The sequence below is a fragment of the Equus quagga genome, chromosome 10, assembly GCF_021613505.1.
Source record: "Equus quagga isolate Etosha38 chromosome 10, UCLA_HA_Equagga_1.0, whole genome shotgun sequence".
Taxonomy (NCBI): Eukaryota; Metazoa; Chordata; class Mammalia; order Perissodactyla; family Equidae; genus Equus; species Equus quagga.
In genome coordinates this window covers 107809014-107835367 of record NC_060276.1, presented here as the reverse complement: position 1 = coordinate 107835367, position 26354 = coordinate 107809014, and the positions used below count along the sequence as shown (strand labels likewise).

At 42.6% G+C, this 26354-nt stretch overlaps 1 protein-coding gene across 2 annotated transcripts in view; it reads right to left on the bottom strand.

The window, feature by feature from the left end:
* SH3KBP1 (SH3 domain containing kinase binding protein 1) overlaps nt 1–26354 on the bottom strand; it is a 313922-nt gene that overhangs the window by 81703 nt on the left and 205865 nt on the right. For both annotated transcript variants that reach the window (XM_046673657.1, XM_046673658.1), the window contains 2 exons: nt 15811–15886; nt 4327–4421 (listed from right to left, as the gene is read on the bottom strand). In XM_046673657.1, coding sequence (XP_046529613.1) covers nt 4327–4421; nt 15811–15886 — 171 coding nt within the window. The remainder of the gene's footprint in view (nt 1–4326; nt 4422–15810; nt 15887–26354) is intronic.

The window sequence follows — 26354 nt, the reverse complement described above, 5'->3', positions numbered from 1 at the left end:
CATTCTGAGGCCAGGAGGCTGTTGGCCAAGGGCAGGAACATCGTCCCTCTCCAAAGCTGGGCTCACTCTGCCCCAAGCGGCACCGGCCTGGCAAGGAACATCCTTCAAGGGCGGCCACCGTCACAGCTGAGCCTTGGCCTGACCCCACCAGGCTGCGCTCAGCCCTTCTCTCGGGAGCTTCTCTGGTTGGAAACCAGACCCAGAGGCTTCTGAACCCTTTCAAACACGCTCTGAGCACAAATCAGGAAGGCAGGGATGGGGGCGGCAGGAACACAGATGAAGGAGCTATTTTTGAATGACTAGAAATAAAAGCTAAACACAGGTGTGTTCCACACAAGTGGAAATGTTCCCAAATCCACAAGAGTTCTTTATAAATAAACTAAAAAACAAACCATTCGGGTTGCCACATTTCATCCTAGTTTCCAGAGGCACACACAAATAGTTTGGTTCTTTGCACATTATTTCAGGAACCGCGGAGGGCTCATAGGTACCACTAAAGGTGTCTGACTCATTTTCTAGAAAGCTACACAAAGTGACAATCTGGAGCTAAAAATGAGGTCAATGCCTGCCCTGTGACTCCTGCCACAGCCCAGAAAAGCAGAGCAAAGGGAAACCACCTTAACTGACTATAAAACAAAAACACCGCCAGAATTTGGGGTAAATTGAGAATCTCTACAGCAAAAGCAATCAAATTTAGAGAACAGCAATTCAAGTTTTTCATCTCAACTCATACATACAATAAAGCAGCATATCAAAATGCATACTAAACAAATCATGATGAAAATATTCACTTTACAGTATGAATAATATGCAGTCATCTAAATGAACTTCTCAGTGATCCCTTAACTCAGAGCAAGAGGTAAGACTTTTCTACGTCAGCAGGCTTTGTTGGACTCAGACTCCATTTTTCACATTTTCAGCAGGCCAAATATTTATGTCATATTTTCTTTCCAAATTCTGGCTGAAATCTCACCCATTGTGAATTCTCACCTATTTTAGGTAGACTTTTCACCATTGTTAGCTACTTCATATCATGGCATTCCAGCCCCAGCAGCAAACTGGGCCCAGCCACAATACCCCTGACATTCCCATTTCCGAGGTCAGAGAAAGAGCAGCCAACGTTGAAGTGACAATTCCTAGGATTACAGGTACCACTGGTGGGTCCCTCCTTGTGAGGGGCACTTTATACACAGCATCTTTGTAAATCCTGACAGCAGCCCTATGAGGTCGGCTTTATGGCTGAGGAAGCTGAGGCTCAGAGGGGTTAAGTGGCATGCCCAAAGACACACAGCCAGCAATGGTGGAGCTGGGGTTCAAACCCTGGTTTCTCTGAGCTGGTAGTCTATGTAGTAATTATCATTTTAATGTGCTACTTCCAACAAACCGGAATGCTGGGTCAAGGCTGGCAGATATTTTATGAGAATAAAAGTCAAAATCTGCAGGAATACAGGATATCAAGAGACCTGATTTCACAGATCATATAAAATAATAATAAAAACAAAATGATAGAGCCTAAGGGACCTTTTTTAAGCAACGAGTTCAAAATGGGCCCAAGCACAGGATGCAGCATGAGTTAAGACTGGCTGTATTATTAGTTACTGACAAACCAGCTAAGTGGGTAGGCAGAGGGCCTCCCAGGCAGCAAGAACCTGGTCCGGGTCAAGTTAGGGAGGACGCACAAGCAGGATGGGGATGTCCCGGGAGAGTTCATGTACAACAGCGATGGGGACCAAGGCCAGAAAGCCAGACTGTGGCCAGACTCCCGGGGCATGCGAGGATAATCTAGCTGGATTTTACAATAAAGGAGAGGAAAGTCATTAACGGCTTTTGTTGGAGTAGAGGGGTGACAGGGGCAAAGTGCTGTTATGGGATGATGAAAAGAAGGGGCCACGGTGCTAGGTATGAAGCACCCCTCCACCTTTGACCACTCCCGGGCTCTCCTCCCAAGCAGGTGCTGTAGAAGGTGCTGGAGAAAGGAGGAGGGAGGAGGCCCAGCTTTCTGCTCACTCGGCCAGGGGAGGTGCAAACCAGCCTGGGCCTGGCTCTACCACGGACAGGAAGTGGCAGGGACACAGGAAGGCAGAATGTCTAGCTTCTGGTGCTGCTGGGCTGGGGAGCGGGGGCAGGGCGAGACCAGAGGAGGCACCCCATGCCTGAGGAGCAGGATTTGTGTGCAAGTCAGGTCAAGAGGCCAGGTGCACAGCGAGGATGACAAGTGCCCATTTTGCAAATGTAATAGTAATATCCGCAAGCTGCTTCACAGTTTCCAAACTGCTTCTAAATACATTAAGCTATGAAACCAGGGAAATCATGTGCAACTCTCAGGACACTCTTGAAAGCAGCCTGTCACATCTGCCTGTTCCTCTTTCCCTACTGTATGGATGGGACCAGGAGAGAGCCCCTTTCTGACTAAGCTGTTTAGAAAAATCTGCTTCTTTTTATCAGACTGGATCTCGGGCTGGGAGGTAGGAATGAAATCATCAAGATGAATGTGTTCTCATCACACGTAATCAAACGACAAGCACTGGAATATAACACGTTAAGGTAGAAACACACGTGTTCAGATAAGAGACCATCCATGGTGGTTTTTTCTTTTCCCAAAACCTAAGGAATATTACTGATACATCTGGTTTTCAATTAAAAAGAGGCTGCCTCCCTCCAAACAAAAAGAAGAAAGCGAGTCCCCCCTCCTTGCAACGAATGGCAGTTAGTCAATTCTCTGGTTGCTTCACCATTACCGGGGAAAGCACTCTACCCCTTCCCTGCAGGAGTCCAGCCAAATGTCTGTGCTAATTATCAAAGTGTCTGTATTATGCTTCACACCCATTTAACAACTTCCTTATTCCACGTGCCTGGTTAAGGGTCTGATTCAAAACAGGAAATGCACCATGCGGAGCAGCAGCCTGAAGGAGGCGCGGACGGATGGGGAGAAGGGTGGTCAAGAAAGAGACAAACCGCTCAGCCTCCTAGGCAGGAAGGAACAGGAAGGGCAGCATTTCCCCTCCTCCGATTTCCTCCTGCCACATCTAACACCTACAGAGATATACTGCAGTAAGTTCAGGGGAGAATAGTTTACAGGTAAAAAGATGGACGAGCTCTTGGGCAATCAGACAGCAGGGAATAGTTTGCTCTTCCAGAAAGGCGCTCTTAGCACTGTCTAGCCCACTTTCATATAGAGTGGCTGAGAGGGCCAGCTCTCACCCTAAAATAATCTGACCTTTGGCAAGCCACTTAACCTCTGGGGTCATTAGTTCCCCGGCATCTTTGGCTTAGGCTCTGAAAACGCACAAACATTCCCCAAAGGCAAACATCCTTGATTATAAAGGTAAATCCCACTGATCACTTTATGGACAAACTTGGGGGTGTGGGATGGGGGGGCAGGCAGCACCATCGCCCCCCACCCCGAATAATGGTCAGAGGCAGTGGGACCCAGGGCCCATCTCCCACCCTAACCCCCAGTCTCTCTCCCCTTTGCCTGCATCCTTCACCTTGCCAATGCTTTCCCACCCTGCACAAGGGACAGGCAGCCAGGATGATCTCCTAGTCACACTTGTGCAAGGGAATTCCTCCTTCCCCGCCACTCACTCGGATACAAGAAAAAAACCACCTCACCCATCTTAAAGGCTGTTTAGCTTTCCATCATATTCGACCATCATAAAAACCCTGTACTTCAGAGAAAAGGCCATATATTCTAGGAATCGCCTAAATAATATATCTTTCAACCACCTACTTGGTGAGTACCATTGCATGAAAACATAAACAGTACATGGTCCAGGCCCTGTTAAGTTGCTCACTTCACACAGATTTTATAGCTCTCTCTATGTTTACAGGGTGCTGTCTGTAATGATAATAAAATTGTCCAGCCTTCTTAGCCCAAACAAGACAGGCAAAATTCTCTCAGGCATGCTGTCTTTGATCTGAACAGCAAACATTCTTCAAGTGTTTTCTGCCTGTGAGGCTTTTTAAAGCCCCTCCTTGAAAACCTCATGACCCGGAGCTTTGCAGCCAGGGCTGCTGTGGAGGGCCGGCTCTCCAGCCAAGGAGGCTGCCTTCCAGGTTAGCCCTTCTGGGACATGCTTTTTCTGCAGGGCCACGCAAATCTGCATCTGGCTCCAAGGCCAGCAGAATCAATTTGATTTTCAAGTTCATTCATTTACCTGGATACATTGGACTTAGCCTGATCAAGAGGAAAGATGAAAGATTCTTCCTCAAGAGTTCAGGACCAGAAAAATCAAGTGTTTCAAGGGCTAAAACAAAAGCTTGTACTATCCAGTCAACACCCCAAAGTGGTTCACAGTTTAGAAGGCAAGAGGGAACTTTGTTTACCTTATTGATGAGAGTGACTATATCTCCTTCTTTGATTGTCAATTCATCGTCATTCTGTGCCTCGTATGGAAATATTACTTTGCAGTAATCCTTGCCTGTAAGAAGAAAAGAAAACACAACCTTTACAACGCTTTATCTAATGAGCTGGCCCAGAAGACGATGTTCTCTATCACATTAACTTCAGGGAAAACACCCTTAACAGATAGGATATAACTACTGCATAAAGAAAGGGTCACTCTCAGAAAACTACCTCCAATTGCTCATTTTGGGCTCATGCATATGTATTCTCTTCATTTTTTTCCCCTCTCAAATCATGTGACGTCATGAAATGCCATTGACTGCCTCACTTCTCTCAAGCATAAAAGCAAAAAGGTTTCCTTGGTCTCAGGAAAATAGACGTGTATATTTTATCTAGTCTTTATTTTATAGGCTATTTTATACACTTTTCAGGTACACGAGTAAGCAGACATAACCTATAAAGAGCAAAAAGCTTAAATCTTGCTCTCACTGCCTTCTTCCACACATCACTACATCTGAAACAGGACATTTGTGTATGTTATAAAGTCAACGTGGTACTCAAAACAATGAAAAAGCTCCATTATGAAACAACTTAAGAGAGAGCTGTAGATGTATTTGTATGTGAACATGTGTCAACCTCAAACAGCCAACAAATACTGACAAAATGTTCTTTACATACACACATGTGGGGAGTAAACTCATTCGAGTATGTCCCATGGCCTCTCTGTGGGAACCTGCCTGTTCATAGATGGGGCTGTTTCATCAGCAAGGACAGGCACCAGACCTCAGCAAAGAGGGAAAACATGAAGGCCACTCAAAACGAGTTCAAATATGTCCTGAATCACATGCTTTTGAAAGTCTGTCTGATGTTAAATCTTCTCCATTTACAGAAAAGCACCAGTTTAGAAGACAGCGAAAGCATTTGTAAGGTATTTGGGAAATCAAGAGTTGGAAAACTGGGGTTTGATGACTCAGGAAAGAAGATGGAAAGAAAAATCCAAGGGAATTAGTGTCTACCGGGACAGGCATTTATTATTCTGCATCAAAGCCAACAATCCTAATGGCTTTGAATGGCCTTAGGTATTTCCCAAAGTTTAGGTCAGTTTCTGCAGACAGATCATAACCTAGAGCTATCTATGTAAGTATCAATTATATTGTCCTGGTACAATTTATATCACTGAAATGTGGTTTTTTAAATTATGGTTAATGTCACATCAAAGAGAGTGATATAAAAAATCAAAGCAATTAAAAAATCTATAATACAGACACACTGTGGTCTAAGGTTGAGATGTGACAGGGGAGGGGAGGTGAAAGCAAGGGGGAGAGGGAACTAGAGGGACTCACTCTGTTTCTGTGCAGATGTTTCTGTTTTCTGTCCCATGGCTGGAAGGTATCAGTTACATCCCCTATCCTAGAGCTAGAAACCTTCCATCTCAGATACTCTGGGCCCCTGATGCCTTGGGCTCATTAACCCGTGCTGAGGGGCACTAGTTCCAAATGCCATCAATACCAACCTGTCTCCATATTCCTCAGCCCACATAGTTACCAACGTTCCATCTCTCTTTAATTAGTAATAGCAAACCTCCCAAATACTGAATCTGCCAAATGTTCTAAAGGGAGGGAAAAAGTTAAGCATCTCTAAATTGGATAATGACAGCTCCTCACCAATTTTCCTATTGACTGTGCTAGTGAAATATGAGTACCCAAACTCAAAACTTACAACACTGAAAGAAATACAGTATCATTGAAGAACTGCCTAGGAGAGTCTCAGCTTTAAGAATAATTCTTTAGATTGAAATCATGGAGAAGTTTTACAAAGAAGACATGACACCTGTGGCCAACAAAGAAAAGGAACAAGTCATGTATCTATTGCTTTCTGTCCAAAAAAAGTTAAGTGTGGTAGTAGATGCTGTTGGTTAACTTCCCAGCAGCAATTCCTCATTCCCTTCCTGGTTCACAGAATTCTGATGTGTTCAGGCATTACATTCAGGAATGGGGAACCCTCCCACAGCCCTAGGGATGAGTGAAACATGTCTCGGCAAATAATATTCACACTCCCCTTTGCCAGTGATTGGTTTAGGGGTGAGCATGTAATCTACTTCCAGCCAATGGGATATGAGAGGAAATTTGCTGGTGGGAAGGCTGTTAGATTTTGTTCCCTGATAAAAAAATAAGAGATGTTAGGAAAATAGCTGCCCCTGTCTTTCTGCTTTTAACATTGTTTCATCCTTGTTGGAGGACGGTATAATGTTTGGCACTGTTGCATTCATAGTTCAACCATGAGAGGAAAGCCAAGAAAATCACAGAGGAGGTGACCCTGAGCCCTGACACTGTTGAGACGTCTGTCAAATTAACCAACTTCAGGAGGGCCTGTCTCTGGATCTCTTGTTACCCGACGTAATAAAATTTTATTGCTTACCACTACTTTGTGGTCAGGTAGGTATTTATCACTCAAAGCAGAAGGCGCCCTGACACGAAGGAACTCAGTAAAAGAAAGAGGACACTTCCAGTTACCTCCTCCAAAACACTCCTGCCTCCTCCCAAAAAAGCCTCTTGCTATGCATCCTTGTCATTCCCTTTCCATCAAACTCTTCCCTTGCTACCTCGAGACCTGGTCCACAGCAGAGACTCAATAAATGAGTATGGAATTGACCCGTAACCAACCTCGTGAGAAGACATTTACAAGAAAGTACTAGCATGCCTTTAAAATGTTTCATGGGGCCATTTTGTTTTATGCCCATAGTTTCCTATAAGTTAAGGAGGACAGGTGTACCTCCGTGGGTTTTTTTGAACAGCTTTAATGACATACAATTTAAACACCATAAAACGCACCCATTTTAATTGTATAGTTTGAAGAGTTTTAATAAATACAGTTGTGTGTCCATCCCTATAACCCAGTTTTAGAACACTTTCATCACATAGCCATGTCATTTTATGTGTGAGGCATTAGACACAGAATTATCTAGAAAGTACCAATTTTAGATAAAAGGAGGAGATCCTGGTGCCAGTGGCTACTGTCAACTACCACTCTCCATAAATCAGGTTCCTGCATCATGTCTCCCCCTTCTTTGCATCTTCAGAACCTGACACAGCTCCCACTCAATGTTTCTTGAGCCCCTAGTGACACCTATAAAGTGGAGGAAAATTTGAGGGACAGCAAAGTAGGAGGAGAGGATTCTGAATCAGGAGTCAGGACAGTCAAGACTGGGTTTGGTCCCAGCTGGGCTGTCCTGAGCACACGACCAGAGGCAATCACACTCTGTGTCCACAGGTGTAGAATGAGAGGCCAGCTAGAGGGCAGTGAGAGGAAAGTTTGGTTAACTTCAGCAGAACACTTTTAGCAAATTTAATCTTATTCCAAAACTCCAAGATAAAACAACTAAAAACAGAGCTGTTCTGGTGAGAGAGTAGGGCTCCTATCCACATTCCCAAAAACCTCCCAATGAAACTCTGGAGGCTCCAAGGAGCACACTGGGCTAGATCTCAGTTCCTGCCAGCTCTGACATTTCATGTTCCTAGTCACAGGTACTGTACAACTCAGAACACTCTTGATCAAATATGGCAACCATCAGCCTCACATTTTATGTTATTATGATATATCTGAAAACAAGAATTTGTCTTCACTTCTGAGGCACTTGGGCCCTAATTCAGCAGTATCGGAAAATAAAAGCATTATGCTGGTTTGGATGTACCAATGGTTTTAAGATACTCAAAAATAAACATATATGCAAAAAAGTATTAATTCTGAGACTATGATTTTAATTTTATAGTATATGGAATGAAGATCCTCCCTGCTTTAATTCAAACATTTATTGAGTCACCACCATGAAACAGCTCTTGTCAGTTCTTGGGCTGTGATATACAAGTCAGTCCAATCACCCCCTTCGACTCCCACGTGGAAGTGACAACCTAATGCCAGAAGAAAGGTGAGGGAAAAGAATGACAGGAAAAGACAAACCCACCAATAAGCATAAACTCACTCTGACAGAATATTGTTGCCGTGTTTCAGAGGAAAGCAAGATTACATTCAGGAGAGTTCACAAACGAGGAAGAATTTGATATGCCTTGAAAGAAGAATACAATTCCAAATCCTTTTTGGACGTGGGAAGATAATAAATTTTAAATGAGTAGCAGACAGAGATGGAGAGGAAGGGAAGGAAATTTTTGGAGGCAGGCATTTTCCATCTATTCATCAATTAGATGGATTTAATTAGTCCAAGATCAAATAGGAATGAATACACACATACATATAAAGAAATAAAGACATAATTTATACAGTGATTGAGATGATTTTGTCTCTATTTTTTCTTTAGAAAGATTAAAAAATACTAATGAATTAACATGACTGAAATCCTAAGTCAGTTCTTAAGCCTTTTTGTCTTAGAGTCCTTTAAGAATCTGATAAAAAGCAATGACTCTCTCTTTGCAGAAAAAGGGGAAAAAAACATAGACACATTCAAATGTGCAGAGAAAATGTGTGTACAATCTCAGAAGGTTCAAGGACCTCGAGCCCCCTGCCTAGTTCCAGATGAAGATCCTCTGTACTAATGAATGATTGGCATTCCAATTTTAAGAAACTTGTTCTATTAAAACCACCAAGAAGTCCAGTCATGATTCACATGCCCCCCCAAAACACATTATTTCAATCTCTAAACTTCTAGAAACTTACATGAGATTAAAAACAGACTGTTCAAGGAATTGAACTCACATGCCCAGATCCCATGACTCCCTTCAGCTTGTTTTATAATCTGTTCACATAAAAAACAAACCAACCAACTTAAAAAATGCCCTCAGCTGAAAAAAAATAAAAGCACAACAAACAGAATAAACATACCAGCAAGCAGAACATATACACACATACACCAGGGAAATAACATTAAATCCAGGATGATTATCCGGGCGCAATTTTTGGACATGAAGATCAAAACCCCATGTGTCAGAGTCTGGTAGAAAGCCTTCCAGAACTTTCAGCAGGGGTGTAAAGTACCAGGTCATGCCCAGAACTCTTTTCCTTTGGGATACTAGAACAAAAGTATCAAGCTCAGTGGCGTCTGCTTTCACCAACATCAAAATCTGAAACTCTTTCATTAAACTGACAAATATTATCTGAGACGCTACTGGTTCATAATTCCTTATCCAGAAGCCCTGGGGACAGAATTTTTCAGATTTTAGAAATATATTGCACATACCATATAATATATAACATTCTCAGCTGGGGTCTGGGGCTGCACCCAACTATCAAATACATTAAAATTCTGTAGCAAATGGATGACTCATCACCCCAAGTGGGATAAATAAGGGCTATACATAGATGCATGTTATTCCAGGACAAGTTTTATCACCCAATAAGTGATAAAATCTTTTAGCTTTCTGACTTGCTGTATTTTGGAATTATAATAAAGGTGTGGACTTCTATTATGTTCTGGAGCAAAGAGACTAAGTTAAATAAGACTAGTTTCTGGTTCTCAAGGAGCTTATAATCAAAGAGAGGAAATGAGGTGAGTATACACAGAGCTCTTGACAAGGCAACAGTATGGAGAGGATGAGAGCGATGCTTTCAGCCCTAAGCATCCAAGTATCAGAAACGGGGAAGTCATTTCCCAAAGGAGAGACTCAGGGTACCTTCCTGGGGGAATAAAATGGCACTGGGCTCTGTACAGTGTTCTAGGTCTTTGGTCGGAGGAATACGGGTGGGTGGGGTTCCCAACCATTCCTGATGACAAGAATGATGTAGGGCTCCTGTTACTATGTCTCCCCGGATACCTTCCCCGGGGATCCCAATCAACAGGTCTGAGGCAGGCCCAGGAAGCCACAAGCACCCTGGTGATTTTCATCAGCAGGGAAGCTTAAGAAACATTAGTCTAGGTCAGTGGTTTCTATGCCTGAGTGGCCATCAGCGCCAAGTGGAGGACTTATAAAAACAGAACCCCCAAGGTTTCTGATTCCCTAGGACTGGGGTAGGGACTGGAGATTTGCACCTCTAACAAGTTCCCAAGTGATGCTGATGCTGCTGGCCCAGGGACCACACTGTGAGAGCCATTGATTTAGCCATGGGTATTAGCCAAGATTCAATGCTAGAAAGGAGTGAAACAACTGTGGGGACCTGGAAGGTAGACCAGAGTAGTGGTGGTGCCAGGGCTGGGTATACCATATGATAGATTTAGATGGGAAGTCCAGTCCATGGTCAGAGTCTGAGGATCCAGGGCTAGTGGGGAGGGCTGGAATGAATATTAGGCTCATCAACTGTTCAATAAATATTAACTGAGCGTCCATTGTGCGCCCAGCAGCAGAGAGGCCACAGCATCCTTGCGGAGCTTATTACAATCTACACCAGCGGTTCCCACCTGGGGCAAGTTTGCTCCCTAGGGGACATTGGCAATGCCTTGGAAACATTTGTGATTGTCACAATGGGGAGGAGGGGAGAAGGTGGTGTTATTGGCACCAAGTGGGTGGAGGCCAGGGATGCTGCTAAACATCTATAATGAATACAGAACAGCCCCACAACAAAGAGTGATCTAGTCCAAATGTTAATAGTGCCAAGGTGGAGAAACCTGGTGCCTTGACACCGCACACAAGTGTAGAGCCTCATGTCAGGGGGTCTGGACACAACATTACACATCTATTTTAACTTGGTGGTTCCCAAAGAAACAGGACCCAGTCTACCTCGCAGCCCAGACCTACTGTGGACCCCTATCCACACAGCCCTGCTTTGCTTTGAGCCTATCAAAACACAGCTTTGTTTAATTTTCGCTACATTCCCCCGTTCCTCCAATTCGGTAACCACTCTTTTTTCTTTTGTTTGGTGCGAGGCTCCACAGGTCCTCCCCTGCAGTCGTCTCGGTGTGATGCGCCAGGAAACCTGACTTTGTCAGACAAGCCTGGTTTGTCCTGGTGCTGTTAGGCTGACTGGTCTAGAGCAGGGCTAGGAAGAAGAAAGGGTCTGCCAAGCCCCACGGAATGCTGGCAACCACTGCTCACCCCTCAGAAACCTGAAATAAGCTCAAGGGTCTCATGTGAACAAATGTGTACTTTTCCTCCTGGTGACCGTGAACTTGAAAAGGGGGACCCATGGCTACTGCACCACTTTTACAAGATTCTGTCCAATACAGAGACTGGTAAATTGCAAATCATTTAATAGTCTCCATTTGCTCCACCACCATTTGTTATGTGCCCACTGAGTCCACGGCACTATTCTGGGCTTTATGGTGGGGATACTGAGCAGAAAACACAGCCTGCACCTTGAGGGACCAATGATAGCCACAAGGCACCATGTGTCACCATTATAGGGGACAACTCCTAAGAAGCAAGTCAACTGAATGAAGTGATCAGAAAAGTGGTACGAGCGTCCAGCGAGGGGAGAGGAGACGGGGAGAGTTTAACCTTCGCCCCACAGTCATCATCGATTCAGAAGCCTGATCTGCCTTTGTGCAAATTCTGTCAAGGATTATTTGTTTCCTAACCCACCTGCTCAACTGGTCTTCTGAATCTCTAAGACTGAACTGTTTGTTCAGAAAGATGCTAAATAGTCCTTTCTCTGGGCTATCTTTCTAGCCCACCGAGGCCACAAAATCTGCATCACTTGTAGTAAGAAAGAAGGAAACTGCAGATGCGGTGAGCTGGAGGAACCTCAGGGCACTTCACTGATGAATATTTAGACAGTTTTCCTCTTGTTATGAAAATTATGGCAATCTGTTCCCCAACATGCACTCTAGATGAATTTTAGTATCATAAAAGCTTTATTGAGGAGGGTGGAGATGATAGTTATTCAAATAAATCCTGATCAACTGAGTTTCACTTTCACTCAAAAAATACCAATTCATGTGAACATTTTTCAACTCATCATAACTCTTAATCCTGATGTGAGTTTGTACTTTAGCATGCTAAGGAGACAGCGGTGCAGGGAGGAGCTTCTCTCCTCTGAACAGCTGGGCAATGTTTGACATAGGTTTGTCTTCCATCTAGAAGGAAGGAGGCTGTGCTGCTCTCGAGTTCAGGGTCATTTCTAATAGCTGATCAGCACTCTGTGTCCTTCCATTTGAACACAGATGTTGCATCAAAATCTGAAAGCAGTGAAATGTTCCAAATTGGAGGGGTTTTTTAGTGGACTAGGGTGCTTCATGGAAATCATGGGTGAAATTATCCCAGAATTTGCTCTTTACAATGAAAGCCAGAGAGTGCGTGAGGGGCAAGATTAAATTGCAGAATTTTTCTCCGGGTCCATGAAAAATGTTTGTCAATAAACACCTCTCGAGGCTTCGCTGACAGTGATAATTCTCTTTCCTGACTTACTACCCACTTACATGCATATTTACACCTCTGCCAAAAAACATCTTCGCATGTTCCTACTGAATTGTTCATATCTTTCTTTTGTCTCTCCCATCTGGCTGCTCAATTCGTTGACTGCAGAAACCTCTCACTCTCAATAGTAAAGTTTTCGGAATTGAATCAGAAGATGAAGATGCTGGGAGAAACCTCAGGAGTTCTCTCTAGTACAACCCTCTGACTTCACAGACAATATATACAATGAAGAGCAAGGCCAGAGAAATAGTGTTATTTACCCAAAGTCACACAGCTAGCCAATAACAGAGCTGGCCCTAGAATCCGTGCTTCCTGACTCTCGGCCAAAACACACCACCCAGCCTCTGTAAAAGCACTCTTCATTAACAACCCATCCTCCCACCATGATGCTTCCAGAGAGCCAGGTGGATGGATGGACATAGTTAATAGATACTTATAGGACTGAACAAGGCTTGGCCTAGAGCCGGGATCCTCCCACATGCTTAAGGGAGTAGAGCATTCAGAATTGTGTTAATATCCAGGCCCACGAAGCCCATCTTAGATCCCAGAATTACTCTCAAACTACACTGTCCAATATGGTGGCCACTAGGTACATGTGGCTATTGAGCACTTGAAATGTGGTTACTCCAAGTTGAAATGTGCCATACATGTAAAATACATACCACATTGTGAAAGCTCATATGAAAAAGAGTGAACATATCTCATTTAATAATTTTATATGAGTTACATGTTGAAATGATAATATTTGGGATATATTGAGTTAAATAAAAGATTTTAAATTAAGTTCACCTGTTTCTTTTTTCTTTTTTAAATGTGGCTACTAGAAAATGTAAAATCGCCTGTGTGGCTCACATAATGTTTCTATTGGTCAGCACTGCTCTAAAACACAGCTAAACTCCCGCACCCACCCACCCACCCACCTAATCCTTCCGGAAAGACTTGAGTCTCCTACCTGCGGACATTACAGAGGGTGACAAGAAAGCATCAAGGGCATGCTCCTACCCTAAGGCCAGTTCTTGAGACCTGAGGATTAGTCACTTAAGCATACCTTGCAGACTGTCCTGTTCCGTGCCACATCCTTACAAGTAACATGCAAGTCCCTCCTGCTTAGCCTTCTCCAAAAGCAACCCACAAGTCACCCAAGGTCCTATTTACTCTGGACAGAGTCGAATAATCTAGAGGGAATTTCTACTTCACTTCTATTGAAATTGTTTTCCATCAAGAATAGTTCTCTTCTTCTCAGATTATTATTTCTGCAAACACGAAGTCAGGTTGGTGAGGGCCACTGGTTGTCACATGTCACGAGGATAGCCTGTCCTAGAGACCACATTCCAATTACCTTTGAGGTTTGATGTGTCTTCTCCTTTTCCTTCTCCGTTCTACTTCCCACTCCAGCTGTCCAAGCAAACTTCCCTGATAACCTTGATCATTTGTAACCTTGCTAAGAGCCATAACTACAGAACGAGCAGTTGAATGGAAAGAAGGATGGGCTACTGTCCAGCAAGAGAAATGTTTTTAGAAATGGATTAACTTTCAGTTCTTGAAAAAAATTTCAGGACTCTTCAAGAATCTTGAAGATTTTAGTGCCTAAAGGTGGGTTGAGCACGATAAGCCTATAACCTGCTTGAATAAATGCAGGGCCAGTTTCTCCTTAGGAACATTTATGAGCTCAGAACATTGGTTCTTGAAGTGTGGGCCCTAGACGAGGAGCAGCAGCACCTGGGAATTTGTTAGAAAAGCAAATGTTCAGGTCTCACTCCAGACCTACTGACTCAGAAATTCTGGAGGCGGGGCCCAGCAACCTGGGGAGTTAGGACCAGCTCTCCAGGTCATTCCGAGGCACACTGAAGTTTGAGAACCGCTGGATTAGGGCATTAGACTAGTGGGCTTTCTGTCTATTTTCCGGAGTCTGATTGTACCATTAACAGATGGAAGCCCTGTAGACCTCATCTGAACCTTAAACATTAAGACAGAGCTCGAGCATCTGCATCAATATCATCCATGATTTATTTCTCTAAACTATCATTTTTGGCTTGGCAAGTCCCATAAATTCATTTTCTTATGTCTAAAGCTGCATCCCTTATTTGCTCTCAAAACTACATGTTTTGCACTGCAAAAGGAGCTCCTGGTATATTATTCTGCAATTAAAAGAATAAATCTATGCTTGCTCTTATATTAATCAAAATTACATATGCATGATATATCTTCTCTCAATCTTCGACTTTCCAAACTAGATGAGTAGTCTGTCCACATTATCCTCATAGGGAAATATGAAGCTGAAAACCCAAAACAAAATAAAATCCCTAGAAGGGATTGAAGTACTTGTTTCTGACTAGAGCATGTTCAGAACCCCCCAGTTATTGGAGGAATGGCTAAAAGAAATGGAGAGTTGCCAAATTTACCAAATACAAATACAGAATGCCCAGTTACGTTTGAATTTCAGATAAACAACAAATATTGCATGGGACATACTTATAACCAAAAAATCACTCATTGCTCATCTGAAACTCCAATGTAACTGGGCATCCTGTATTTTATCTGGCAACTCTAGAATTTGGAATACCGACCTTTGGGAAGGTTTTGGGGAGACAACTGTCCCCAAATACTTAAAGGGCCGTTGGGAGAAAAATGGGCCAATATCAATATAGACCCAGAGACTAGATCCCATGGGTAAAAATCACAGGAAGAATATATCTGGCTCAACAGAAGAAAGACATTTGTATCTAGAGGGATTCAAGGAGAGATGTGCTGAGGTTGCTGGCAGCAAGTCAAGGTTTGGGAATGCTGGCTGAGTAGTTAAGCTAAAAGATAAGGCCTCTCTGACTTGAAAGCCTGTGAATCTCTAAATTGCTTGAGTTGCAATTCTCTAGAATCTTTCTGTCTCTTGAACTATGCAAAGTGCTCTGGGTAGATATAGATAAGCCCCAGTTCTGCACATGGGCTAGATACATAGGGCAGGAAAAAAGCACATTCTATAAAGGAGAAAACCCCTAAGAGTTTTGAATCTAACCTGTGCCCAGGTTAATGAAACACACTTGTATGCATTTTTTTCTGATGTATTTTGAAAAGCCAATTAAGATTACATAAGGATTTTTTCAAAAGCCTTTCAATTACAGGGAAAATCCTTAACTGCTTTCAAACGTGAGATGGATAAATGAGGAAACTCACTCTTTGTTCTGCTGTCCATTTCTGTTTTTGATGAGTCTGGAGTTGCTGTGGTTGGAGGTAACTTCTTTCCAATAGTCTGAGGGGAAAAAAGATAATTTTACTTAACAAGATGATTCTCTCCATTAAGCAAAGAATAAAATCAAGATCGTAACACTAAAATGCTCACAACTGGTTCTAGAAACCATATACTTAAGCTTTTGCACGGCCCTGTGTATTGGTTGCCATTCTTCAATGGGTCTGTACCTCAATGCCAAACAAGTGGGAAAAACAAGTTAAGAAGGGCTTTCTCCTTGCAGGCACTCAGTACCTTTTCTTCCCATTCTTCCTTGATGTTCTTATTAAAAGGCTGATTATTTTCAGCAGAGAAAATAGGTACATTTCTCCTCATTTTATGAGAAGCTGACTAAATCTATGGAGGCATAGCACCTGGCCTGGAGGTGGGGCTCAAAAGTGCCTTCAGAGTGGAAGAATGGTAGTAAAAGGAAAGGAATACAAGGCAGAAAGGAGGGGGGGATAAACGATGGAGGACCAGAAGGACAGAGAGGCAGATGGAAGGACAGGCAGAAGCCAGAGTCTCCAGGACAACGGTGCCTTATGGTGTCTCCTCCCAGCCATCTGAAATTCAACCTGCCCCGCAGGGTATGAGTACACATGCTCATGTCCTCTAGGACAGGTCTATCTGCCCCGAAGGAGGAACAGGGAGGGCCGGCAGCTCCCTTCCCACGAGCCTTTTAACCCTCCAGGGCTTTGAGAAAAGCCAAAGTCGCAGACCCTAGGCATCTATTTACCAGTTAAAAAAAACATTATGAGTTTGTTTTGAGTTCATTTTCTTTTCTTCTTTCAAAGCTATTTCTATTATCATTCATTATTTATGAGCCATCCATAGAAAAGACTGGATATTGTCTCTGAATAAAGATGTTCCCAAAAACACAGGCAATTCAGGGGCTCAAAGTAATGAAAACGAAGAAACAACAACAAACAAAACAATAGTTCCAAAGGTGAGATCTGTCCCCACTCTTCTCCTTTGCTGCCACATTTGTGTGATGATGATGAATGCCCGAGGAAAATGTCTATTGATACCAGGGACATGGCTGTCAAAACCAAGCAGCTGGGTCAATCAACCTCCCCAACAGTGAAGGGTTTCCTCAGCGAGAATTCCAGCCACTGGGAAAACCAAACATATCTGCCCCTTGAACACATGAAGAGGAATGAACTGCAGAATTCGAAAACTGGCACAGTAGAATGTTTCTTCAGATAAAACCGATTCACCACAGTTTTTAATTTGAAAAAGTTCTTCACGCTCCAAATGTTGAAACTAACATTAAATATGAATAAATCACAGAAAGAGGATAAGATAAATCAAATCCTCAGCCCTTCATGAATTTTTAAAAACATTTGTGACAGAAAGCCTTTACATTTTACACGCTGACATTTTGATTTTGTGCCACAGGGCTTTCTATATTGGATAAAAAATGAAACTCAAAATATTATGCCGTCCCTCAACTGCTGCTAAGTACTCAAACTAATAACATTTTGTGATTCCAAGGAAACATCAAGGAGGAAAAAAGCTTGTTGATATTCGGCCATGAGGTCAAATTTGATGAAAAACTGTCCTTAGAATTATCTTGCAAAATCAGGAACTGACAGTAAAAATAGATGCTCTCAAAGTGTCACATTCCTGTTCACACTGCCAACTGCATCTCCATCAATATCTTTGTTTTCCCCTTTTGGGGACTGGAATAAAGCATCACTATTGTTGACACATTAGGAAGAAAAGAAAAACAATTAATACTTCAGTGATTACTGACAGTGGACAGAGGAAATCAGAAAACTACCATAGTCAACCCTATGCCCAATCCTGACTTTGTTTCCTTTCCTCAAAAAAATGAGACATCCAATGGTTTGGGCTTTAAACCAGATGTGTGAGAAACCTTCACAGGTTGTAAATTCTTACAGCTCCCTCTTATTTGGTAACAAGAGGGAGTGCTGCCCATCATCTCCTGGTTTACCAGTCTATTCAAGCTAACGGACTTCAAGAAAGGCCACCGGTTAAACACATTCACTTTTGTAGAGAAAGACAGAAGAAAGCAAAGCTTACTCTGTTCTTTTTTTCTCACTATTTCAGAAAATACAGCACACTGGCCTCTGCGTGGATCCCAGCCACAGGGGTGATGGTGAAGCTGATACTGCCCTCATCTTCTGGGGTGGCTAGACCCTAATTCATTCCTTCTTCTTCATGGGCTGTGATTCAAGGTCTAAAGTCAAGCAAATTCCTCCCCTCTCAGCCTGGTCCTCCAGGTGTTCCAGAGATGAGAACTGTTCAGGTGTTTCTCTCTTCTCTAGGACCTAGACCTGGAGAAGTATGGTCCCCAGACCAGTGGCACCAGCATCACCTGGGAACTTGTTAGTCAAGCAACTTCCCAGGCCCCACCCCAGACTTTCTCAATCAGAAACTCCAGAGACGGTGCCTGGCAGTCTGTCTGAACACACCCTCCAGGGGATTCTGATGCATGCTCAGGTTTGAGAACAAGCAACCTAGATGTAGGAGGGATTCCATTAGCACTAACCAAATACCTTTCCTCGGATTAACAACTTGGGTGCCTAGTCTCATACCTAGATAGATTATAAAACATCTCTTTCACTCCTCTTCTCTCTCTTCTTCCACCAAAGCCTCTACCTTCTCTTTTCTTAACTGGCATAAGAACTTGTCATTGCTACTAAATGAGTCAGTTCAGAGAGGAGCTAGAGTTTAGAAGAGCAGACAATGTGACAATATCACTGAGGAAAAAAGTGGGGAGCACAGGTGGCCATGAGACCCTTCACCAAAGGAGTACTGAAAAGACGGATGGATGAACAGATGGATTAACAGATGGAAAGATGGCTTTGAACCAAAAATGGAGAGCCGTATCTAGCCTCTCTGGGCTCAGACTACCTTGACGGCCAAGCGGGCAGATCCCCATGACTGTACTAACCTTCAGGGAGAGCCACGCCCTGCTGCTCCTTCACGGTCTTTCCCTTTTCTGGCATTCTAGATGGCACGTTTATTCATTGTAGAAGACTGTCTCACACACTAAAGGACATTTAGCACCCCTTTCTCCTGCCCACTAGTAGCCTGTAGTGCTCCTCTGTCATTGCGTCTACCCCAAACGCCCACACCTTTCCGAACACCCCATTTGAGAACCTCTATCCCCTGCCCTTGCTCTAAATACAAGAACAAAGACAAAGCACTTCCAGCTTCCCCTACCTCTAAAAACATCTTTGGTCCATTGGCCTAAAAATGAACAGAATCCCTGCTTTTAAAGGGCAAGCATCCTGAAAGCAATGCCTGGCTCCATATATAATTGAAGGTCAGCTACGATGCAGGCCTAAGTGGACAGAGAAGTCAAGGAACATATCCACACATCTCTCATCCACGTTGCAGGCAGTGAAGAAGGATGTTAGGCTTGCAGTGGCTGTAGAGGAGGATTCAGGATCTCTACTTGGGGCTTCCTCAGCAGAGTTCAAAGTTCTTGCCCTCCTAGGTGCCATAAAGAAGATGGCTTATCCAGGACAAGCACGAGCCCCACACTTAGCGGCTGTGTTGACACTGCTCAGGACACAGCTCTTTTACCTCCTAAATGATCTGCAGACTCTTAGGCCCATTTCACCACATGCCTTCTGAAGGAACAGACTCTCAGGCTCTGCTCCATAGCTCAGCCCAACGTTTTCTCTCTTCTGTGCTGTGGCCGAAGACTTCCCAGTACCCACATCCACATTATTCTGGTCTGCTTGCCCCTCAACTCAGAAGCTGCTGCTTGGTCTGGGAGTGGATGTACATATGGAGGGCTGTATGGAGCCGAAAGCTATGGAGTCTGTCTAGAGACAGACTATTGGTATCCATCTCCTTCAACACACAGTAATTGCCAGGTTGGTGTCAACTTCTGTCTCTCCTACCACATCCCAATATCCATTTAAAATCTGATTTTGTAAAATAAGTAATTAAAAAAACTCATTCTTTTGAATATTTAATATCATAAATCCCTCTCCTATTAGCTCTCTTGACAAAAGTACTAAATAAAGGGTTTTTTTTTGGGGGGGGGTGTACAGTAGGAGCATCATATATACTCCTAGCTCTGTAAGATCCATTAATACAGCATCAGGACATATAACCCCCATAAGATTTCAGTTAGTGGAGCAAGTAATTTTTTATTCTTTTCTTTGCCAAAATGAAGAAACTAATGCTTGTAGGAAAGACAATCACAGGATTCGAGTCCAGTGGAATGCAGTTCCTTAATGACTAATATATCTGTTTCTCTTTGTGACTGCTGGAGTGTGAGACCAGGATCCTGTTCAAATCAAGTATAAAATCACTCCTCTGACTTTATTCTAATCAGATGCAAACTCCTTTGAGTGTAAAAAGCTTTGTAATTATAGGACAATGCTAAGGAGAAGGAAGTTTCTCATCTCTGAAAGTCTCCTCTCCAAGAATACCACACACAACTCTTGAATCACAAAGGCAACCAGTTTCGATGGGTAGGGGGAGCAGGGAGGGAGCCCCCTGTATTCTAGCACTTGGTGAAGCCCCGCTGTTGGTAGACCAGGATTTCCAATGGCTGTTCTAGAAGATGGTGATCTTCTGAGAAGCTATACATAGATATTACTCAAGTGCTCACACAAAGCCAAACACAAAGATAACTCGTCAAACAGCTGGTAAAACACAAGATAAAAGATGCCTCTTTGAAGGCATTCCTTTTACTACACCAGTACTGATAGTATTCCTTCCCTTTCTGTTCAGTTCAGATTTATTAAGTACCCATTCAATGTGAGGCAGGGAAGCAGATGAAAGGCAGAAGGATGCTAAACATCATTGTAAACACTGAAACAGCAATTCTTTGGGTTCTCCAGAGTGGTGTGTTGAGGGGTGCCCAACCATTCAGCGTGCTTATCCCAGATCCTGGTCATATACAGGATGCAGAGAGATACAGGCTACAGGAGACAGTGATGGGAGGAGGGACAGAACAGTATCTATACATGACCACATCCACAGCCTTTCAGCTCTCATTTACCACCATAACTCAGAAAGATACACAAACTGCTATAAAAACGCACTGTAAACTTTTTATATTTACAATATTTTTACATGCTCCTTTCATAAACACCTATGACTGATGGTATTCTGAAAAGTCTTCTTGGTGCTCAGCAGGGAGCAGTAGGAGCAGAGCAGAAGCCCCGTGAACCAGCTCCTGTCAGAGCCAGAAGAGAACGAGCACAAAGGAGCAGCCTTACAATGCAGGGTCTGTGCGCTTCCAGTGGAGCGCTTTGCTCCTTGCTGGGAAATTTACATTAGCAACTGTCAATTTGCCTGCCTTTAGTTGGCCCAGCTTAAACTATTTGATATCAACAGAAGATATGCCAAAGTAAAATACAACTCAAAATTTTAAAAATAAAATGCATAGCCCAGTAAAAGAAAAAATATATTTTTGGGTCCATTTTGGGGACAGAGGTTACCTTTGAAATACCTCATACATCACTATGTTAATTCCGACTTCTCAAAAGGAGCATGTTTCACAGACTATTTTTAAGCTTGACTATAAGAGAAAAGTAAAATTTAAAAAGTAATCTTCTGATTATGAAATTGGGCTTAAGACTTACAGTTATTCATACAATGTTTATTTCTCTGGTTTCTTGAGAAGTTAGCAATAATTCAAGTTACATTAAACCTCTTTGCCCAATCATAGTTAAAGACCTCATTAGATTCATAGCTGCTTTAGAAGCATTTGTTAACCGGATTACACTGCGAAGTTTAACTGCTTTTCTCCCCCTTTCTCTTCAGAAATAGTGCTGTCCTTAAGAGCAGGACCTAGATGTTGATTATTCTCTTATCTCCACAAAGGGAAGGGTCAGTAAGTGTTGAGTGGAGGAGGGAGTTTGGGGATGTCACCCACTCCCCTGTGCCCTAGCATTAGCATCCTACTACAACACAACAGGTAAGTGAGAGATGTCCTTCTTGACAAATCGTACAAAGAAGCCCTCTTGGAGCCCCACTGTTTCAGTCCCTGTCACGCATCAACTCTTTCCAGTCTGGTCTCTGGTGACAACACATCGTCCAAGATGTCCTTCTAGGCCTCTGCCGCTCCTGTCTTACTCCCTTGTTTCCACACACATGCCCCCAACCTCCTATTAATTATTGGTCACCATAAAGAAGAAGTCAATCTCAGTCATGTTTCTGGTGGACATCTCTCCGCCTGTGACTTCCAAATATTCATCCTAGCCTGCTCCCTCACATTCTCTCAAGTTCTTATCTATTCTGATCAAAAGACCTTCACTTGGAGGGACCATTATCACCCAGGTATGTGTATAAATACACACACACAACATTCTTTTGTTCTGAAATCATTTTCCCAAGTGTGTTCCCAAGATGTTCCACCAATCAACTAAACAAACAAACAAACAACTGCCAAAACACCTAATCCCACAATCTGGTAAATTTAGGAAACAGAATACTTGGTCTAATCCATACATAACAGCATATTAAAGACTCTGAGAAGTCCTATAGTTACTGTTTAACTTTATCCTTAATTTTATCTCAGTGTTTTCCAAACTTGTCTGACCACAGAATTCCTACTTCTTGCGACACCTAGTAACATATCACAAGAATGAGTAGTCTATGAAATAGTTGGGTGAACATCACTACCTCCACTTCCTAAATTCTCTTGCTCATCCTCTCTACTTCCTAGACCCACGACTTGAGATGCGCCCTTGATTATCCTCTTACTGCACCTTCCCATATCGAACCCACCACTAAGACCCTGCTTTCAGATTCATCCCTTCCTCTTTGACCCCAGCCTAGAACCTCGTTACTATCACAGGAACTATTTCACTAGTTTTCTAGACAAGGATCCTATTCCCTGATTCAAAGTGCTTCATTTGATTTCCCATAAGACTCAACTTTTAATCACCCTCCACCATCACCCCTTCTCTATCTACTTCACAACACTCAGAATATATACTACTTCTTAATGGCTGTTCGTGTAAATTCCCAAAGTCCTGAAGAAATTCAAGGGTTTACTTCCAATTGCTGCAACTTGTCATATCTCTCAGCGGCTGGTATCTTCCTCTTGTGCTCTGAAGACTAACAGCAAACTTTCTCTGAATACAAAACACCTAATCCCACCTTAGATGCTTCCATTAGGTCTTCCAGGGTTTACTCTTTCCATCTGTCTAACAAAAACTTTAGTATCTATCATTCTACTGAGCACGTATATATGAAGTCTGTTTTATATTTGTATATTACACAGACACACATATATACACACACACTCTCTTTCTCAGAGACACACGTGTGCATCAGTAGAGAGATGTATCTGAGAATTTGAGCCAAATTATAACATCTGTCATGCACCTTAACTTCTGCCAGGATCTGGTCATTTGGTTCATTTGTTTGCTTTTTGAATATCTCTAGAGACCGTGTCCTAAAAAACTGGAAAGAACCATACAACACACTCATAGAAGGGGTAGGATTTTCTCTTTGTCAAAGCAAAATAACTTTTGAAGGTTTGGTAGGGGCTTTCACTCATGCTGGAGAAACACAGTGTTGAAGAATGAATCAAAACTTACTTAAGTGCTCAATGAGGTGGACAATGTACATTCAGACAACACTAAAATCATAGAAGGCAGCTCTCCAAATGTCTGACAGTATATGAAAATACTGTTTATATTTTACCCCCACTGTTCCCAAGAGAGGAGCCTGCATGCTATTTTGTTGTAGAATCATCTTGTTCACAGAGAATGAACAAACCAAAGTAAATTTCCATTTCATATACTACTTTGGCAAAACACAGTTCACCATTATGCTTTAAAAGACTATCTTCTGGTGTTATGACAGATAAAAGGAAATTGTAAACCTTCCTTCTACCAAAGGATTAGTTTTATCTTTTGATTAACAATGCCTTCTTTTTAGATGCATTTGGAGAATCTAAGATGAGAATGGCTAAGGGAGAGAGAAGGATGGTATGGCAGGAGTAAATATCACGAGGCCGGTTAGAGTTTCTTTATCCAGTGCTTTAACATGAAACTTGCTGTACATATGTGGACCAAGTCCTCATTTTCCTATCAAGTAGCCATATGAATTCAATTAACACACAAAGATCCTTTCCAGATCTAAAATATTTTGCCTTATTCAATCATGACATAGTCCCGGCTCTTCCCCTGGCCTGGGATGGCATCTCTTCCTCCTGTATTCCTGAATCCTATCTCACCTTTAAGATTCAACTAAAGTCCAGCTGGCTAAATGAAGCAGCTTTCAGTAATGTTTTTTTACTGACACACAGCCTACATTTGATTGTGACATTTTGACATGTATTAGATACTTGAGGGTAAAGCCACTTCTTGTCAGTTTTCCTTTATAACTCTAAAGTGAAGCTTTGCCTCTCTCGCTCTCCTTCGCCTTGCTTCCTTCTCCCTTCCTCCCTTCCTCTCTTCCTCCCTTCCTTCCTTCCTTTCATTTTATTCATTTGTTCGTTCAGTATTCTTTTCTGAAACTACCATGAGTCATGATGTAGGCTGGAGGCTGGGTACACAAAGTTAAGATGGGTAGAGTCTTGGATCTTTAATGAGTTTAAAATTTAGCCATGGAGACTGACTCATTAACGGAGCATCTCTGTGCAAAGATATAAACACTACAATAAAGGCGTGAATAGAAGAGAAAAAGGAGCCATTAACAATTCTACATGGAGAAATAAGCCTCATAGCAATGAGGCTTGACTTAAATTTTGAAGGATGAGTAGGAGTTTGCCAGGTAGAGAATGGCGGAAAGAGTATTCTAGCTAAAGAAAAGCAGGAGCAAAGGCGAGAACATGTGCAGGGAATGCGGACTTCACAGCACAGATGGAGGGGGGTAGGATTTGCAGTCGGAGGTGAACGGAGGGAGAGCTGCCTGGGTCAGGAGGCCAGCAAGGTAAGTTGGGGCCAACGTTACAGTTCGTGCCTTATCTTAAAGGCAACTGGTAGTAAGCAGAGGTGTGGCATGATCAAATTTGTGACTTTAAGACCAATGATCTGGTGGCTCTGGGAGGAATGAAGAAGGAAAAGACATGCAAAAGTCAAGGAAATAATTAGGAGGTTGACACAGTAGTCCACCTGAGGCAGTGAAACTAACACAGAAGAGAGGTTGGCGAAATATTTAGACTGCTGACCTATCCATCCTTCATAGTCACCACTGGGATAAATCCATGATTGTGAATTGGTTTGAACATAGATGAAAAGATACCAAACTGCTATGTTCTTGAGTCTGCACATGTGCATTCTACATAGGCATTGCGTGCCAATGATGCACAAAGAACAACATTAAGCTCAGACCCTGACTAGAGACGCAAAAGAGCCAGACATGGCGGCTCAGGGAAGTATTGTGGAGGACCTATCCTTATGTCAAAAACCCCAGTGAACGTGTTTCTCAGTGCTGATGCTGATGCGGTGACATTTAGTGAAAAAAATAGTAGGCCTGTGATAGTTTTGAACAGCTAGCGTACTGTTAAAACACCAATCAATCTACCATTTGAAAACTAAAATATTTTTTTAAAAACAGAGACACATAGGAAGCTCTTGACACACATGAAAAAGCATCCTTCTAATCTGACAATTTTAAAGTAAATAGTTTAGTCAAATACAGTTCCAAAAATGTCTTAAGCTAGAGACAAAAATGGGAAGCTTTCTGTCCTTCAGAGTAAGGAAGGGAAATGAAATCGTTTCAATCAGAAAAGAGGTGATACTTGGAGCAATGTTTTGTTTTCAAGTAAAACTGCTACTTAAAAGAGTAGGGCATACAATGGAATATTATTCAGCCTTGAAAAAGAAGAAAATTCTGACACATGCTAGAACGTGGATTAACCTTGAAGACATTATACTAAGTGAAATAAACCAGTTCACAAAAGGACAGATATTGTATGACTCCATTTAGAGAATCTAGAGTAGTCCAATTCATAGAGACAGAAAGTAGAATGATGGTTGCTGGGGGCTGGGGGAGGGGCAATGAGGAGTCGTTGAGTACAGAGTCAGTTTTGCAAGATGAAAGGAGTTCTGGAGATGGATGGTGGTGATGGTTGCAAAACAATGTGAATTTACTTAATGTCACAGAACTATACACTTAAAAATTGTTAAAATGGGGCCTGGCCCCATGGCCAAGTGGTTAAAGCTCCATGTGCTCCGCTTCGGCAGCCCAGGTTCATGGGTTCAGATCCTGGCATGGACCTACTCCATTCACCAGCCACACTGTGGAGGTGTCTCACGTACAAAAAAATAGAGGAAGATTGGCACAGATGTTAGCTCAGGGCTAATCTTCCTCAAGCAAAAAAAAGAGGAGGATTGGCAATGGATGTTAGCTCAGGAAGAATCTTCCTCAGCAAAAAAGAAAAAAAAAACGGTTAAAATGGTAAATTTTATGTTATGTATATTTTACTACAATTTTTTTTAAAAAGGGTTAGGGTATACCCCTCTTTCCCTACAAGCTTCTCTCTACATAGGAAGGTTGACTAGAATGGCAAGAAATCGCTCATGAGGCTCTGATATCC